Here is a 17,576-nt window from a genome sequence, read left to right as displayed (position 1 = left end):
CTTTTACGGAAGCATCTTAGGCTAGGCTCCCCGACCTCGACTGGTATTACTGCATCAGTCCCATAGACTAATGAGTATGGCGTTTCCCCTGTACTTATTTTTGTCATTGTTCAGTAGGCCTAGAGTACTTCTGGTAATATTTTCGTCCAGAGTCTCTTGGCGTCTTCGAGCTTCTTCTTCATGATGTTCAGTATTGACTTATTGGAGGACTCTGCTTGCCCGTTGCCCGTGGGGTGGTAAGGTGTTGACAATATTATTTTGATGGGCCATTTTTCAAAAAGGTCAGCGACCTTCTTTCCTGCAAATTGAGGTCCGTTGTCGCAACTGATTTCTTTGCGGAGATCAAAACAACATATGATGTTTTTCTATATGAAGGCGATCACTTCCTATTCGCGTATTAGGTCGAATGCTCTTGCTTCCACCCATTTCGATAAATAGTCAGTTAAAACCAAGAGAAATTGTACGTTACCTTGTCCCGCCAGGAGGGGGCTGATAAATGGGGATTTTGAGTACTTATTAGAGCCTTTTAGCTTTCGTTTTAGTCCAAAAGCGTTTAATTGTGTTCCTGAAAACTGATGGCATATGCTTAATTGCAGGAATATTAGAAAATGAGCCTCTAATATGAAATCCAACTCAAGAAGGAGTGATCTGAACTCAAGGACAAAAACAGACACATAAGCTTAAAGTGCGGACCGCAGAACATCATCTGCGGCCGTAGATTGTGCAGAAGAACTTATCAGAGATCTGTGAGAAGTGCAACCGCATAATCTAGGCAAGAGAAAAAGCATAGAGAACCTATATATCAAGTTCAACGAAAGTGCGGACCGCACAATTACTGTGCGGACCGTAAAAGAGCCATGTACGGCCGCACTCAGAAATGTGCGGATCGCTGAAAGAGAGAGATGCGGTCGCGGTTCAGAATTGTGTGGCCGCAAGATTCCAATCCTGTCAGGTTGAAGCAAAGTGCGGATCGCACATGGAGTTGTGCGGCCGCAGAATCTCCGAAAGGGTATTTTTGTCCGAAATTTTTAGCTCTGTATAAATAGAAGAGTTTCACTTTTTTAGGTCAAGTTTTTGACATCACCAGCTACAATAGCCATTTTTATTTACTCTCTTTAGTAGTTTTTGCCATTTTGAGCTTTTTAAACATAAATTTCTTTATTTTAATTATCAATATGGGTTTAATTATCATTTCTTCTTCTATTTCTTCCGTCTTAAACATGAGTAGCTAGATTTTTACTAGGGTTGTGACCCAACCCTAGAGTGTAAACTTAATGGGTGTTTGATTTATTGCTTGTTTATGGTTAGGTATTTATTATTTAGCCTTCTTCGTGCTTTTAGTTGTAGAATTAATGGTGGCAAATATTAGTTCATGCCTATTTGACTTGGTCTCTACTTGAGAAAGAGACACTTAGTCTAAGAAAATTTAGCTAATAAGAAATTGGGATGAATTAAGAGATTGATAGTCCCAATTAAAGGATTCAATCTAGAGATAGTAAAACCCGACTTGAGCTTTGTATCAACCGTTTTGTTTAACACCCATTTGGACATGAGAAAGCCAATTTGGACAAAGGCACTCTCTGACCGAGAGGTATTGAGTAGGTACTCAAGTGTTGATAGCTATAATACACCCCGACCAATAAAACAAGCTTTAAAGTTTACAACCCGTTAGGAAAATACCTAGGTAAGGTCATAGCCCTAGGTCTTTTACAGTATTTGAAAAATAACAACAAAAACAATTTCTTAGTTTCATTACTTAATCTTGTAATCTTAACTTTGAATAGACATAGAACAAGCATCAATTTGTGGAAGTGTAATTTGAGATAGTTCATATTCATACACTACAATTTATACTCTTAAATCCCATGTATAGCTCCCTGTGGAATTCGACTCCCACTCCTTGTTGGGTATTACTATTGCAATTGACCATTTCATAACCTTGAATTGAAGTGTGAACTTGGATGAGATCAATTTTTGGTGCCGTTGCCGGGGAGCTAAAAAAAGATTTAACTATATATTTGGTTTTTGTGTGAATTGTCTTCTTTTCCTTCCTTGTTACTGATTTGTGTGAATCAATTATAGGTACCATAGTGGCAAACAACAACGATCAACTCGGAAACATGCCTTTGGGGGATGTGGACGTTGAAGATGACCAAGTTGAAGAGGTTTCTCTTGAACCTCAAGCAAATAGAAGAGGCCGAGTACCTCAAGACAACGTCTCAGTTCCACCTCCACCTCCACCAAGAGCGGCTCCACACCGGGTGTTTTCGAATAAAGGGTATGCAAGTTCCATTGTCCCGCCCCGCATTAGGGCGGGCAACGTTCAAATCACGAATGTAATGCTCACATTGTTAGAGCAACGAGGATTCTTCACCGGGGCTCTGAGTCAAAATGCATATAAACACTTGAAGGGGTTTGTGGACACTTGTTGGGGGAGTAAACAGACAAACGTCTCTGAGGATGCTTTAAGGTTGAGGCTATTTCCTTTCTCTCTATGGGGGAAAGCCTTGGATTGGCTAGAAAGATTGCCAAATCGCTCCATCCATACATGGGATGAATTGGCAGAGAAATTTATTTCCAAGTGCTTTTCTCTCGGGCATATGGCTATTCTTAGAGACGAGAATCTAGCATTCAAACAAGAGCCCAATGAGCCGTTGCATGAAATATGGGAGAGATACCGAACTATGGTCAAATAGTTCCCAAATAATAACATGATGGAGGCTATGATTCAACAAAATTTCTATCGGGGGATCAATACTACCAATCATTGCGTGGTTAATCAACTTGTCGGGGGAAATTTCATGACAACGCCGTATGCGGAAGCTTGTGAGATTTTATATGAAATGGCGGATATTTATTCGGCATGGCAAAGTAGAGCAAATGTTCCTCAAGGTGATCAGAACGTGATTCACCTACATAAAGAATTGCATGACCATGGGTAAGCCATTGCCGAGTTGACCACCACAATGAATCAATTAGCCAAAGCTAAACTTCCACAAGTGCAAAATACTAAGCAAGTCAATGCCATGGAGGGAGTTAGTATGATGGTGAACAAAAGAAGGCCCAAAGGTCCAAAAGTGCAAAGAATTATGTGCAAGAACATAGTTGGTTTGATCAAGATGAATCTTACAATGAACAAGATGAGGAAGTGCAATATGTGAACAACTTTCAAGGGCGAAAAAACAACTCTCAAGGCTCGACTCAATAACAATGGCGACCTCAAGGTAATCAAGAAAATTGGAATTCTAACAACCAAGGTAATTGGAATGGTGGCAACACTCAAGGGAATTGTAATAGTAACAATAATAGAGGAAATTGGAGTGGTGGTAATAACCAAGGCAATTGGAGTGGCAATAATCAAGGATGTTGGGGAGACAACAACCAAGGGGGATGGAACAATAATCAAGGCAATCGAGGGTCGGGTTTTCAAAGCCCCCGATGTATCAACAACCTAGCAACCCGCCTCCTTATCCTTCCCATGGTCCAAATTCTTCCAACAAAAAGATGAGACGAATTGAAAATATGTTTAAGCAAATGATGGAGAAAAATGTCGACTTCGATGCCCAACTTGCCTCTCACAATACATCTATCCGAAACTTGGAAGTCCAAATAGGGTAAATATCTTAAGCCCTAAATACTCATCCTAAGGGGGCACTACCAAGTGACACGGTGGTGAACCCAAAGGGTGGAAACAATACGGGACATGCCATGGCCATTAATACAAGGAGTGAAAAAGGTGGGGATGAACCCACCTTGAATCAACGGAAGCTTATGGATGATGAACAAGTGATTCAAGAAGATGAGATCCCGGATAATGTGGTGAAAGCAAATGAGGAAGGGCGGATTAATATTGATGACAATGTGGAGGAAGCTCAAGAGGAAGTGAACCCGTATAGGGATCACATTGTTGACATACCGTAATCGGTAGTGCAAAAGGATAAGGCACCAATGCCTAGTCCTCCTCCTCCATATCCTCAAAGGCTTTCCAATAAAAATGGCGAGAATCAATTCAAAAAGTTCATTGACATGATGAAGAGCCTATCTATCAATGTTTCATTGATTGAAGCCTTGCAACAAATGCCCGATTATGCAAAGTTTATGAAGGATTTAGTGACAAAGAAGTGATCTGTGAATTTTAAAACTATAAAAATGACTCATCAAGTGAGTGAAATTGTGAATTCAATGGCTCCCAAGTTTAAGGATCCTGGCGCTTTCACGATTACTTGTACCATTGGGAGTGCAGAGTTTGCAAAAGCTCTTTATGATCTTGGGGCAAGTATCAATTTGATGCCCTATTCGGTTTTCAAGACTTTGGGAATTGGGCAACCAAGACCCACATCTATGAGATTACAAATGGCCGATCGTACCATAAAGAGACCATCAGGAGTGATTGAAGATGTATTGGTTCGTGTTGATAAATTCATTCTTCCGACGAATTTTGTTATTCTTGATTGTGAGGTTGATTATGAGGTGCCAATTATTCTTGGTAGACCTTTCCTTGCTACGTGGAAGGATCTAGTTGATGTTGAAGCCGGAGAACTTACCTTCTGGGTTGGTAATGAAAAAGTGGTTTTCCATGTGTGTAAGTCCATGCGGCAACCTAATAGCAAAGAGGTGTGTTCTTTCGTAGACTTGGTGACCGATGTGATTGTAGACAAAACAAGTGTTGTGATGAATGTTGATGATACATTGGAGGCCGTCTTGCTCAACTTTGATTATGACAAAATGGATGGCTTCATGGAATGTGTGAACTCGTTGCAAGGAATGGGGTCGTACACTTATGAGTCCCGCAAGTTATCCTTGGATCTTGAAAATAGGACAACTCCTCCAACAAAGCCCTCGATCGAGGAGCCTCCTATATTGGAGTTGAAGCCATTGCCTCCACATCTTCGGTATGAATTTCTTGGCCCTTCTTCTACTTTACCATTTATTCTTTCCTCTTGTTAGACAACATGCAGGTAGACTCTACATTGGCGGTGCTACAAAAGAGGAAGAAAGCTATTGGATGGACATTGGCAGATATTTAGGGGATAAGCCTTACATTTTGCATGCACAAGATTAACTTGGAGGAAGGTTTTAAACCATATATTGAACATCAAAGGAGACTCAACGAAGCCATGCAATAAGTTGTCAAAAAGGAGATCATCAAGTGGTTGGATACCGGGGTTATCTATCCCAATTCCGATAGTTCGTGGACTTCTCCGGTTCAATGTGTCCCAAAGAATGAGGCATGATGGTGGTCACCAATGATAAGAATGAGTTGATTCCTACAAGAACGGTGACCGGGTAGAGAGTGTGTATGGACTATCGTAAGCTCAACAAAGTCATAAAGAAGGACCATTTTCCACTTCCCTTCCTAGATCAAATGCTTGATAGATTGGTCGGCCGTGCTTTCTATTGTTTTCTTGATGGGTATTCCAGCTCCAACCAAATTCTTATTGCTACGGAGGATCAAGAGAAGACTACCTTTACATGTCCTTATGGTACTTTTGCCTTCAAGCGGATGCCATTTGGGTTGTACAATGCACCAACGACTTTTCAAAGGTGTATGCTGGTGATCTTCACAGACATGGTGGAGGATTACCTTGAAGTCTTCATGGATGACTTCTCGGTGGTCGGGAATTCTTTTGATGATTGTCTCGCAAACTTGGATAAAGTGTTGGCAAGATGTGAAGAAACAAACTTAGTGCTCAATTGGGATAAATGTCATTTCATGGTCGAGGAAGGCATTTTCCTTGGCCACAAGATCTCAAAGAATGGAATTGAAGTCGACAAGGAAAAGATTGAGGTAATTTCTAAACTTTCACCTCCAACTTTAGTGAAAGGCGTGCGGAGTTTCTTAGGTCACGCAGGATTTTACCGACGTTTCATCAAGGATTTCTCTAGAGTAGTGAACTCGTTATGCAAGCTTTTGGAGAAAGATGCTAAGTTCCACTTCAATGATGATTGCATGAAAGCCTTTGAATTGTTAAAGCTCAAGTTGACTACTAGTTCCATTATTACCGCTCCAAATTGGAGTGTTCCTTTTGAGCTCATGTGCGATGTAAGTGATGTAGAGGTAGGGGCTGTTTTGGGGCAACGCATCAACATGATTTTTCATCCGGTCTACTATGCTAGTAAGACCATTAATAGTGCCCAAGTCAACTACACCGTCATGGAGAAAGAGCTCCTTTCCATTGTCTTTGCTATGGAGAAGTTTCGCCCGTACTTGATGGGTGCAAAAGTCATTATCCACACGGATCATGTGACACTTCGCTATCTTATGAGCAAGAAATATTCCAAAGCCCGGTTGATGAGATGGGTACTTTTATTGCAAGAGTTTGATATTGACATCCAAGATCGCAAAGGAAGTGAAAACCAAGTGGCGGACCACTTGTCTCGTTTGGAGAAGGAGGGGAGGCCGCATGATGGCCTTGAAATCAATGACTCCTTCCCCGTTGAGTAACTCTTGGCTATTTCAATGAAAAAGGTGCCATGGTTCGCGGATCTAGCAAATTTCCTTGTAAATGGTATCATCCCGAATGAGTTCTCTTCAAACTAAAGGAAGAAGCTCAAACGGGATTTTCAAGACTATTATTGGGATGAACCGTACCATTTCCGGATTTGTACAGATGGAGTGATTAGAAGATGTATACCGGAGGAGGAACAAGTTGAAATTCTTGGGGCCTGTCATTCTTCGCCATATGGTGGTCACCTTGGTGGAACAAGAACTACGGCCAAAGTGCTAAATTGCAGTTTCTATTGGCCCACCCTTTACAAGGATGCAAGTGATCTAGTCAAGCGTTGTGATGAATGTCAAATGGCAGGTGGAATCTCAAAGAAAAATGAAATGGCCCTCACAACCATTTTGGAGATTGATATTTTCGATCTGTGGGGTATTGACTTCATGGGTCCTTTTGTGAGTTCTTGTGGAAACACCTACATCTTGGTCGCAGTTGATTATGTGTCCAAATGGGTTGAGGTCGTTGCTCTACCCAACAATGAAGCGAGAAGATTGGTGGCGTTTTTGAAGAAAAATATTTTCACAAGATTTGGTACTCCAAGGGCTATCATAAGTGATGGAGGATTGCATTTTTGCAACAAAGCTTTCGACACCTTACTCACCAATTATGGTGTCACTCATAAAGTCACAACTCCCTATCATCCACAAGCAAGCGATTAAGTGGAAGTCTCCAACCGGGAGATAAAGAGTATTTTCTCCAAAATAGTGAATGTTAACCAGACGGATCGGTCCAAGAAGCTTGATGATGTTGTATGGGCTTATAGGTCGGCTTACAAAACACCTATCGGAATGTCTCCATATCGGTTGATGTTCGGAAAAGCTTGTCATCTTCCGGTGGAACTAGAGCACAAAGTCATGTGGGCTTTAAAGAATTGAATCTTGAGTGGGATGTCGCTGCCAACTTAAGGGTGGCATATTTGAACGAGTTGGATGAGTTCTGGTATCATGCATACACAAGTTCGTCCTTATACAAAGAGAAGATGAAATATCTTTATGACAAGTGCATTTGGAACAAAGAGTTTAAAGAGGGTGATCTTGTATTGTTGTTCAATTCACGGTTACGGATGTTTCCCAAAAAGTTAAAGTCTAAATGGAGTGGCCAGTTTGAGGTTGTGTGTGTGACACCCTTTGGTGCTTTGGACTTGAAGAATAAAATGATGAGGTGTTTAGAGTCAATGGTCACCGGGTGAAGCATTATCTGGGAAAAGTTGGCGATGGCCACATCGTGGCGGCAATTCATTTCAAATGATGGTAATCTGCGTCGTGCCGCGACGTTAAATCAGGCGCTTCTTGGGAGGCAACCCATGTTTCTTTTTCTTTAGATATGTCTTATTTTGTGCTAACTGGTTTTGAAGTGTGTTGCAGGAACTGTGCTTAGAAAAATTGGCTAAGTATGGAAAAAGTGCGAACCGCACATGTATTGTGCGGACCGCACAATTTTGAATGTTATATCAGAAGTCAACTGCGGCCGACAATTTGAGATGTGAAAATGCAAACTCTATGAAGTTTGTTTGTCAGAGAAATGGCCAAAGTGCGGCCGCACAAGGAAATCTGCGGACCACATGAACATCTCCGGTTGCGCAGCTAATTATACGGATCGTAGATCAACGAAGGGAACTTGAACAACAGGTAGTAGAGTGCGAACCGCAAATGAAATTCTGCAGCCGCACTCGTCTCTTGAACCCTTAGCCAAAACCGGTTAGTATAAATAGTAGCCCTAATGCTACTGTTGAAACTTTCCAATCTCTGAGAAATTAAAACAAAGGCTAAAATCTTGCACACAACTGATTCAATCATCTGTCACTCAATTGAGCATCTGTGATCACTCCTTAACACCACTTCATTACTGGTATGTTCAAAATATTTCTAGGATTCTTCAATTTTCTTAATTTAGTTTACAATTTGTTAGTTATTTTAGACCATTTGTCTATTTCATATCTATGTGGGGTGTGAATTGTGTTGGGTAAACTCCTAGTTGCTATTTAGGGAATGAGTATTTGGTTTTTCATGTTTAAGTGCTACTACAATGTCCAATTTATGAATAAAATTGAAATCCTAAGAACTCTGCCTGATTAAGTTTTGAAATGTGCGGCCGCACAAGGAATTATGCGGTCCGCAGAAGTATAGATTAGGGCTTTGGTGAAGTAACATTGTGCGGACTGCACTTGAAATTATGCGATCAGGGCATTCTCTGTCTTCAGAGAGTTGCCATTTTCAGGTGCCCATTGTGCGGCTGCACTTTAAAATTGTGCGGTCTGCACAACCAGACCTGCTGTCGCACTTGCAATTGTGCGGACCACACTTCCATACCCTGCAAACTGTTTTGTTCTGTGAACTTCTGATTATTTGCACTTGAATTAGAACTGACTCCTGCTACTGTTATTGCAGAAAATAGTTAGATCCCGTGGTCGTGGTGATACATTAAAGGGGAGGGGTGAACCTTCCAGAGGCAGAGGCAAAAGCACTTTACCCATCGCCCTCCAAAGAGTAATCAGTAAGAAAGTCATAGCAGGCCGAAGTAAACAGCCGGAACCCTCCGAATCAAGTTCATATGCCCCGTCTTCGGAAGCATCAGAGGGAGACTCAGTGCAAGAGCATCCTACTGTGCAATCACAACCACATCTGCCTAAGGACAGATACCAACATAGAAACGAGCCTTCCTCTTCTGAGAGCACTTCTGAGGGTTCGGAAGGTAACAGTCAGGCTTCAGAACCTCCATCCATATATGTCCCCAATGCACCTGCTACCATAATAGATATTGATGATCTCCCGGATGATGGTCGAGGGGGTGATACCAGAGTAGCCGGCCTTGAGAGGCCGAAGAAGAAAGAATTTTGGGAAGATAGGTTCGTCAGTCTTGCAGCCTTCTCTAGTTTCAGAGAGTGGTGGCCGTCAAGATCGCTCACTCTTGAGCGTCAATTCTTGTTGAAAGACCTTGATAAATACAATGTGGCGGTGTCAAGGCAGTTCCGTGAGCGGAAAGGGTGGACATGGTTCACTAAGAGTGTGATAGATTCCAGAGAGTACTTGGTCCGGGAATTTTATGCCAATGTGGCATACATAAAGAAGGGGATCAACGTGACAAAAGTGAGGAACCTGAAAGTGAGGTTTGATCAGAACACCTTGAACACCTACTTGGGGTTTGAGGATGTTGAGCCAGTGCAATATTTGGAAAAGCTGGCTATGAGTGATGGAGCTCACCCATGGCTAGCTGAGATTCTGGCAGCTCCGGGACCACCACCACCATGGATCACATCAGGGGTTCCTATTCACAGGAACACTCTAAACATCGAGGCAAAGGGATGGCAGACATTCGTATGCAGCAGACTAGACCTGTGCCAGAATAAGACAAATCTTCCAATTCCTCTGGCAGTGCTAGTTTCCTCTATCATGGCCAGGTACCCAATCAATGTGGGTGCCATGATGTCGGCCAATATGTCTTTCGTCGCCAGGAAAGGTGACACCTCCTACCCGTATACCAACACTATCACTGAGTACTTTACGGATGCGGGGGTGGAACCGAGGGATTTTGATACTAAGGTGCGGTCGAAGAAGCCCTTCTCATGGTATTATTTAATTGGTGGTGGAAACCCAAAGAAAAAGGGTCAACCGACTACTACCGTAGGCCAGTCTGATGAGCCTTCGATGGTAGCTGCAGAGTCAGCAGACATGCCTTCTACTTCAGCAGTGCCTTCTACCAGTGCAAATGCCATGCCTCCACCTCCTTCTTCAGAGCCTTCAGCATCAGTTCCCTCCACCTCGACTTTAAGGTCGTTGCCTATGCCCACTCATCCACTATCTGCGATGCGAGTCTCCCAGACACTGGCGAGCCTCAACAATTAGATGCAGACAGCTAATGCAAAGCTGTCTGACTTATCCAGTGTTGTTATAGCACAGTCATCCACCCCGATACTCCAGATTCCTCCAACAGTGGAGGATACATTGAAGAAGATTTTGGAGAATCAGCAAACCATCATGAACACTTTAGTAGCACATGGATAAGTGATTGAGGAGCTTGGGAAGCATGTAAAGAAGATAAAGAAATCCCAGGCATCCAAGAAATCATTAGACAACCTGAGGAGAGAGGTCACCAAGATAGCAGCCATTGGGGACCTTCCATTTGATATGCTGATGGAGACAGATCCAATAGCACTAGCAGATCCATCAGCACCAGTGGCACCAGCTGGCCAGTCTGAGGAGCCAGACCTGGCTGCCGACACTGCTGAGGCGGTGCGCCAGATGTTCACCCACCCAGTTACTCCTAGAGCCGAGGATGATGAGATCCAGTTAGATGAGACTGAGGGCGGTGACGCTGCTATGGACACAGCCACATAGGGAATCCTGTTCACTCTTACCCTTCTTTATTCTTATTTTGTTAAGGATTGGGGACAATGCTTACTTTTATTTGGGGGGTAGAGTTTATTTGATATTTGGATGATTTGACATTTGGTTTGTAATAATTGATAACATTTTCCTAGTTCTTTTTATCATGTATAGATTCTCCTCTTTCTCTCTCTATTGATGTATATATTTTCTATTTTCCTCCCTCATTATGTATATTCATTATGCTTGCAGTAGCTTGCTTTGTAGCTTCTTTATTTTATTTTTGTATTAGTCAATGTTTAATTCAGTAGCTTCTTGTTTAATCTAATAGCTTCTTTTTAATCTAGTAGCTTCTTTTTATGTTAGAGTGGATAATAAGCCTTTAGTTTTTTTAATGCCACGGTTCTTTCCAAATGTAATTTTTGTGTGAACCGGGTGACTCTTCCTAACGATGGATGGCGTGATAACCTTCTTAAGGGATTGAGTCCGTTTTTGGTGTTTAGGTAAGAATAGTAGTAATCAAGAATAAAAAGACCTAATTGAGTCAGGCTCGAAGAGTCAAACATGCTTCACTTGGTACCAACACACTTAACTCCGTGCTTATGATTAAAAATAAGTTTTTAGAAAGAAACAGCTCTAGTTAGTGACCTTCTGACTCTTGTGTTGACTTAAGAAACCATCGAGTGGTTTAGTCGAACCATAATGATTTTCAATATTGAATATGATCGTTGTGGGCCCTCGACTCTATCCTCTTTAACAATCCAGTTGTGTGAGAGGTGAGATGTTTTTGTTGCAAGTCCAAGTACATGTGCGAATGGTCTAGAACTTGCCTCGAATGTGTTTCGAGACGAAATATTAAGTTTTGCTTGGCTTGAAAAGTGATTGTAGGCTCTACTTGACCCGCTTGAAATTTTTCATGGCCCACCAATGTTGTTATCCTTAGTCAACCCATTTGAGCCTAAACCCTTTCTAATTTGATCACTATGTTACAAACCTTTACCTGTTCTATCGTGACCCTATCTTGGCACCCGAGCTTTCCTTAACACTCTTGTGAAACAATTGGCTAAAAAATATAAGTTTGGGGGAGAAACGAGGAGTTTGGAAAAGGTATCAATGCACAAAAAGAGAAAAGAAATGAAGAGAAGGAAAGGCAAGAAAAAGAAAGAAGAACAAAAAGAAAAATGCAAAAAGAAAGTGAATAAGTTGAAGAGTTGAAGGGATTTCAAAGAATAGTAATGATGCAAAGAATGGAAAAAGAAAAGAAGGAGAAAATGAATATCATGACCAAGAAATAATGACGTTAAGTCTCTCTAGTTCCCCTAAGGAAAAGAAAATGCCTCGAAGAGTTGGCAAAACATGAGTCGATAAGAGGAAGTAGAGTGCTTAAGGAAAGATGAACCTATTCTATTACAACATATCCAACCTCAGTACAAAAGCCTTCATTGCATTCCGAAAATGTCCTACGTGATTTCAAGCCGAGTGAACTTACATTATGTTCTACATGAGGGGCAATCATATGGTACTTAGAGTCGTACTTGTGACATTCTTTTGAGAGAGATGAGCAAACCTTTCACAAATCTTTGAATTGAGTGCTACATTCTTTAGTGAGATAAGCTAACAGAGAGTAGAGGAGGAGGAGTTTGGGATCCATAATGACCTACATGAAAGAGAGAGCTTCCTTGATGAATAAAGTCAACTCTTGACGCTCAAGTGTCACATTAGAACTATTTGCGCTTAAAAGCTCAACTCATCGCCTTGTTGATAATTCATAAGTGTTGTGGGTAATTGTTGGTCCCAATTGATGTGTGATTGATGCATCTTTGATTAGCTGGAATAGCTTTTAACTTGTGGAGGTGGTAATTACTTTATTATTTGAGGACAAGCAAAAGCTTAAGTTTGGGGGAATTGATAAGTGAGAATTTTGACTACTTATTAGCGCCTTTTAGCTTTTGTTTTAGTCCAAAAGCATTTAATTGTGTTCCCGAAAACTGATGACATATGCTTAATTGCAGGAATATTGGAAAATGAGCCTCCAAGATGAAATCCAACTCAAGAAGGAGTGATCTGCACTCAAGGACAAAAAAAGACACAGAAGCTTAAAGTGTGGACCGCAAAACCTCATCTGCGGCCGCAGATTATGCAGAAGAACTTATCAGAGATCTGTGAGAAGTGCGGCCGTAGAAGCTAGGCAAGCGCAAAAGTTTATAGAACCTACATATCAAGTTCAACGGAAGTACGGACCGCACAATTATTGTGCGGCCACAGAAGATCATCTTCGCGGCCACAATTGCATTTGTGCGGCCGCACTCAGAAATGTGCGGACCGCAGAAAGAGAGAGATGCGGCCACGGTTCAGAATTGTGCGGCCGCAAGATTCCAATCCTGTCAGGTTGAAGCAAAGTGCGGGTCGCATATGGAGTTGTGCGGCCGCAGAACCTCCGAAAGGGTATTTTTGTCCGAAAATTTTAGCTCTGTATAAATAGAAGAGTTTCACTTTTTTAGATCAAGTTTTTGACATCAGCAGCTATAGTAGCCATTTTTCTTTACTCTCTTTAGTAATTTTTGCCATTTTGAGCTTTTTAAACATAAATTTCTTTATTTTAATTATCAATATGGGTTTAATTATCATTTCTTCTTCTATTTCTTCCGTCTTAAGCATGAGTAGCTAGATTTTTACTAGGGTTGTGACCCAACCCTAGAGTGTAAACTTAATGGGTGTTTGATTTATTGCTTGTTTATGGTTGGGTATTTATTATTTAGCCTTCTTCGTGCTTTTAGTTGTAAAATTAATGGCTGCAAATATTAGTTTATGCCTATTTGACTTGGTCTCTACTTGAGAAAGAGAGACATAGTCTAGAAAAATTTGGCTAACAAGAAATTGGGATGAATTAAGAGATTGATAGTCCCAATTAAAAGATTCAATCTAGAGATAGTAAAACCCGACTTGAGCTTTGTATCAACCGTTTTGTTCAACACCCATTTGGACTTGAGAAAGCTAATTTGGGCAAAGTCACTCTCTGACCGAGAGGTATTGAGTAGGTACTCAAGTGTTGATAGCTATAATACACCCCGACCAATAAAACAAGCTTTAAAGTTTACAACCAGTTAGGCAAACACCTAGGTGAAGGTCATAGCTACGCCTTTTACAGTATTTTAAAAACAACAACAAAAATATTTTTTTAGTTTCATTACTTAATCTTGCAATCTTAACTTGGAATAGACATACAACAAGCATCAATTTGTGGAAGTGTAATTTGAGATAGTTCATACTCATACACTGCAATTTATACTCCTAAATCCCACGTATAGCTCCCTGTGGAATTCGACCCCGATTCCTTGTTGGGTATTACTATTGCAATCGACCGTTTCATAACCTTGAATTGAGGTGTGAACTTGGACGAGATTAGAGGCCCACGATGTCCATTCCCTATTTGATGAACGTACAAGGAGAAGTTACTGAGTGTAGGTGTTCGCCTGCTTGGTGGATCATTGGGGCATATTTATGGCATTGCTCACATTTTTTCACGAAATCCACGGCCTGTGTTTTCATGGTGGGCCAGTAATACTCCGCTCGTATGAGGCACCTGTCCAAAGCTCGATTGCCAGAGTGAGCTCCACTTCAAGGACGCGCCGCATTTGATTTGGGCCTAAGCATTTCGCTAGAGGTCCACCATATATCCTTTTGTACAGGTCGTTGTGAACGATATTGTATCTGGCCATTTGCATTTGCAGCTTCTTGGCCTTTTTTTTATCGTTGGGGAGTACGCTATCCTGCAAATATGTAATAATACGGTTGTGCCAGTCCCAAGTTAGGTTTATGATTCTTACCTTGATTTGGTCTATCAACGAGTTGAATAGGTGGACCACATTTTGGTCTCCGGTTGTAATGTTTTTGGTGGGTGTTGCTAATTTGGCTAGGCCCTCCACCTCGATATTCTATGCTTGGGGAATCTGGTCGAGTTGACATTCGTCAAACTCGGGTAGTAGTTTGCAGATTTCGGTCTGGTATTTTTGTAACCTTTGCTCCTTGATTTGGAAAGTCTTTGTGACTTGGTTGACCACGAGCTGAGAATTGTAGCGCAACCTTAGCCGCTTCGCCCCGTACTTGAGTGCTAGTCTTAGTCCTGCAACTACGGCCTCATACTCGGCCTCGCTGTTAGTCATGTTCGGGAACCTTATGGATTGGCGAATCATTTAGCCTGTTGGGACTTCGAGTACGAGTCCCAACCTGGACCCCAACGCGTTAGATGCATCGTCGGTGTATAGGACCCAGAGGTCTTGTATTTGGAAAGAAGAATGGACGACTTCCTTTTTTACTTCGGGCAGTATGTGCGTACGGAAGTCGCCGACGAAGTTGGCGAGGACATGAGACTTTATCGCCGTTTTCGGTCGATATGTAATATCATGCTCGCTTAGTTCGATGGCCCATTTGGCCAATCTGCCCGATAGTTCGAGTTTGTGTAAAATGTTTCTTAAGGGGAAAGTCATGACGACTGAGATGGGATGGCATTGGAAATACAGTCTAAGCTTTTGTGAAGCTACGACTAAGGCCAGAGCCAGTTTTTCAAGATGGCGGTATTTGGTCTTGGTGTTGACTAGTGTCTTGCTAATGTAATAGATGGGAGAGTGCTTAACTTTATTTTCTTGGACTAAGACTGCAGTCATAACTACTTTGGACACGGTCAGATAGATGAGGAGAGGTTGTCCTGGTTTCGATTTTGAGAGCAACGGTGGTGAGGACAAGTACACCTTTAACTCCTTCAGGGCTTGGACGCACTCAGGGTTCCATTAGAGGTCGTTCTCCTTTTTGAGTATGCCAAAAAACTTATGGCACCTATCGGAGGATCGTGAGATGAATCTCAAAAGAGCGGCGATACGACCAGTTAGCTTCTGGACCTGCTTTTTGGTAGTCAAGTGCTCTGGTATCCTGTCGATGGCCTTGATTTGGTTGGGATTGACCTCGATACCCCACTGTGACACTAAAAAACCCAAGAATTTCCCTGAGGCCACGCCGAATGCATATTTTTCGGGGTTCAGTTTTATGTCGTATTGCATGAGTATGTCAAATGCTTCTATTAAGTGGTCGATGTGATCATCTTTCCTTTTGGACTTGACCAGCATGTCGTCAATGTATACCTCCATCATTTTTCCAAGTTGTTCTTTGAACATATTCATCACCAACCTTTGGTAAGTTGCCCCCGTATTTTTCAATTCAAAAGGCATGACCATGTAGCAGTACGTCCCCTGGTGGGTGATGAAGGTGGTCTTTTCCTGGTCCTCTTCCTCCATAAGGATATGGTTGTAGCCCGATTAGGCATCTAATAAACTTAGCAACTCATGCCCGGCTGTTGCGTCGATGAGCTAGTCGATATGAGGTAATGGAAACGAATCCTTGGGGAAAGCTTTGTTCAATTCGGTGAAATCTAAACACATCTGCCCCTTGTCATTCTTCTTTTTCACCATGACCACGTTAGCTAACCATTGGGGGTACTTCGACTTTCTGACGGGGCCAATTTCCAATAACTTTTCCAATTCTTCACGCACTGCGTCATTGATTGCGGAGTTGAACTTATGTCGAACCTGCCTCACCGGGGGGTAGAGTGGATCGACGTTTAATTTGTGTGTGGCGATCTCCTTTGGTATACCTGGCATATCTGCATGGCTAAAATCAAACAAGTCCACGTTAGCAGTTACAAATTCACAAAAATTACCTGGTTCTTGATGTTTGCAACCGATGTAAGCTTTCTTGCTGTGGTCGTCGCTATCTAGTTGAACGGGGTTGAGGTTCTCTATGGTCAATCCTGTGGCCTCGGCCATATCGGGGTCTCTGATGATGTCCCCACTATCATCACTTACCGACCTCGACCTTGTTGATTGTTATGCCTCTTTCTCTCTATCTCTCATTTGTTGGGTGGTCGTGTAGTCTAGGGCAATGCAGTAGCACTCTTGGGATGTGCGTTGCTCCCCGTGTATGCTGAATTTGCCCCATGGACTTGGGAATTTGATGACTTGGTACAAGCTGGAGGGTATAGTTCTCATGGTATGTATCCATGGTCGCCCTATTATGGTGTTGTACACCGTGTCCTGGTCCATTATATGGAAAGTGGTTTCCAGAGTGACGCCACCCGCCAGGACGGGGAGTGTGATCTTGCCAGATGTTCGTTCAACTGCATTGCTAAAGCCTGTTAGTGTGATGCAACATGGTACTATCTTGTCCTCAAGTTTGATTTGTGTGAGTACTCGGGGATGGATAATACACGCGCCGCTCCCATCATATACAAGAATTCATATTATGTAGGTATCTAAAATTTGTAAAGTAATAACGAGAGCGTCATAGTGAGGGAATGCCAAACCGTCGGTATCTGACTTATCGAAGGTGATACTTTCTCTGAATTCATCATACCATTCGTGGGTGATCGACCGTTTGAGCTTGTGGGTTGTGGTGAACTTCACGTTATTGATGGAAGTGTCGTCCCTGCCACCGATGATCATGCGGATGGTGCGGGCTAGCGAGGGCAGCTTCAGAGGCCATTGATGTTGTTCGCATCCCCTGGCAAAGTTGGTCCTTCCCCGATCACTCAGCAACTCTTTGAGGTGTCCCTGTCGCAACATATTTACTACCTCCTATCTTAGGGCGATGAAATCTTAGGTTTTGTATCATCGCTCTTGATGGAACTCGCAGATGGCGCCTGATTTTATGGTATTCGGGTTTGACCTCATCTTTTGTGGCCACTTTACCTTTGGTCCGAGCT

The 17,576-nt window shown here is 42.3% G+C and overlaps 1 protein-coding gene across 1 annotated transcript; it reads left to right on the top strand.

Annotated features, from left to right (window-relative positions):
* Nucleotides 1–4,149: 4,149 nt before the first annotated feature.
* On the top strand, nt 4,150–5,062 carry LOC138902997 (uncharacterized). Its single transcript, XM_070190906.1, has 2 exons — nt 4,150–4,892; nt 4,948–5,062. The coding sequence occupies exons 1-2, from the start codon at nt 4,150–4,152 to the stop codon at nt 5,060–5,062; spliced, it is 858 nt and encodes a 285-aa protein (XP_070047007.1).
* Nucleotides 5,063–17,576: the final 12,514 nt, after the last annotated feature.

The sequence above is a fragment of the Nicotiana tomentosiformis genome, chromosome 12, assembly GCF_000390325.3.
Source record: "Nicotiana tomentosiformis chromosome 12, ASM39032v3, whole genome shotgun sequence".
In the NCBI taxonomy this organism is placed as follows: Eukaryota; Viridiplantae; Streptophyta; class Magnoliopsida; order Solanales; family Solanaceae; genus Nicotiana; species Nicotiana tomentosiformis.
This window is presented reverse-complemented; position numbering and strand designations above follow the sequence as displayed.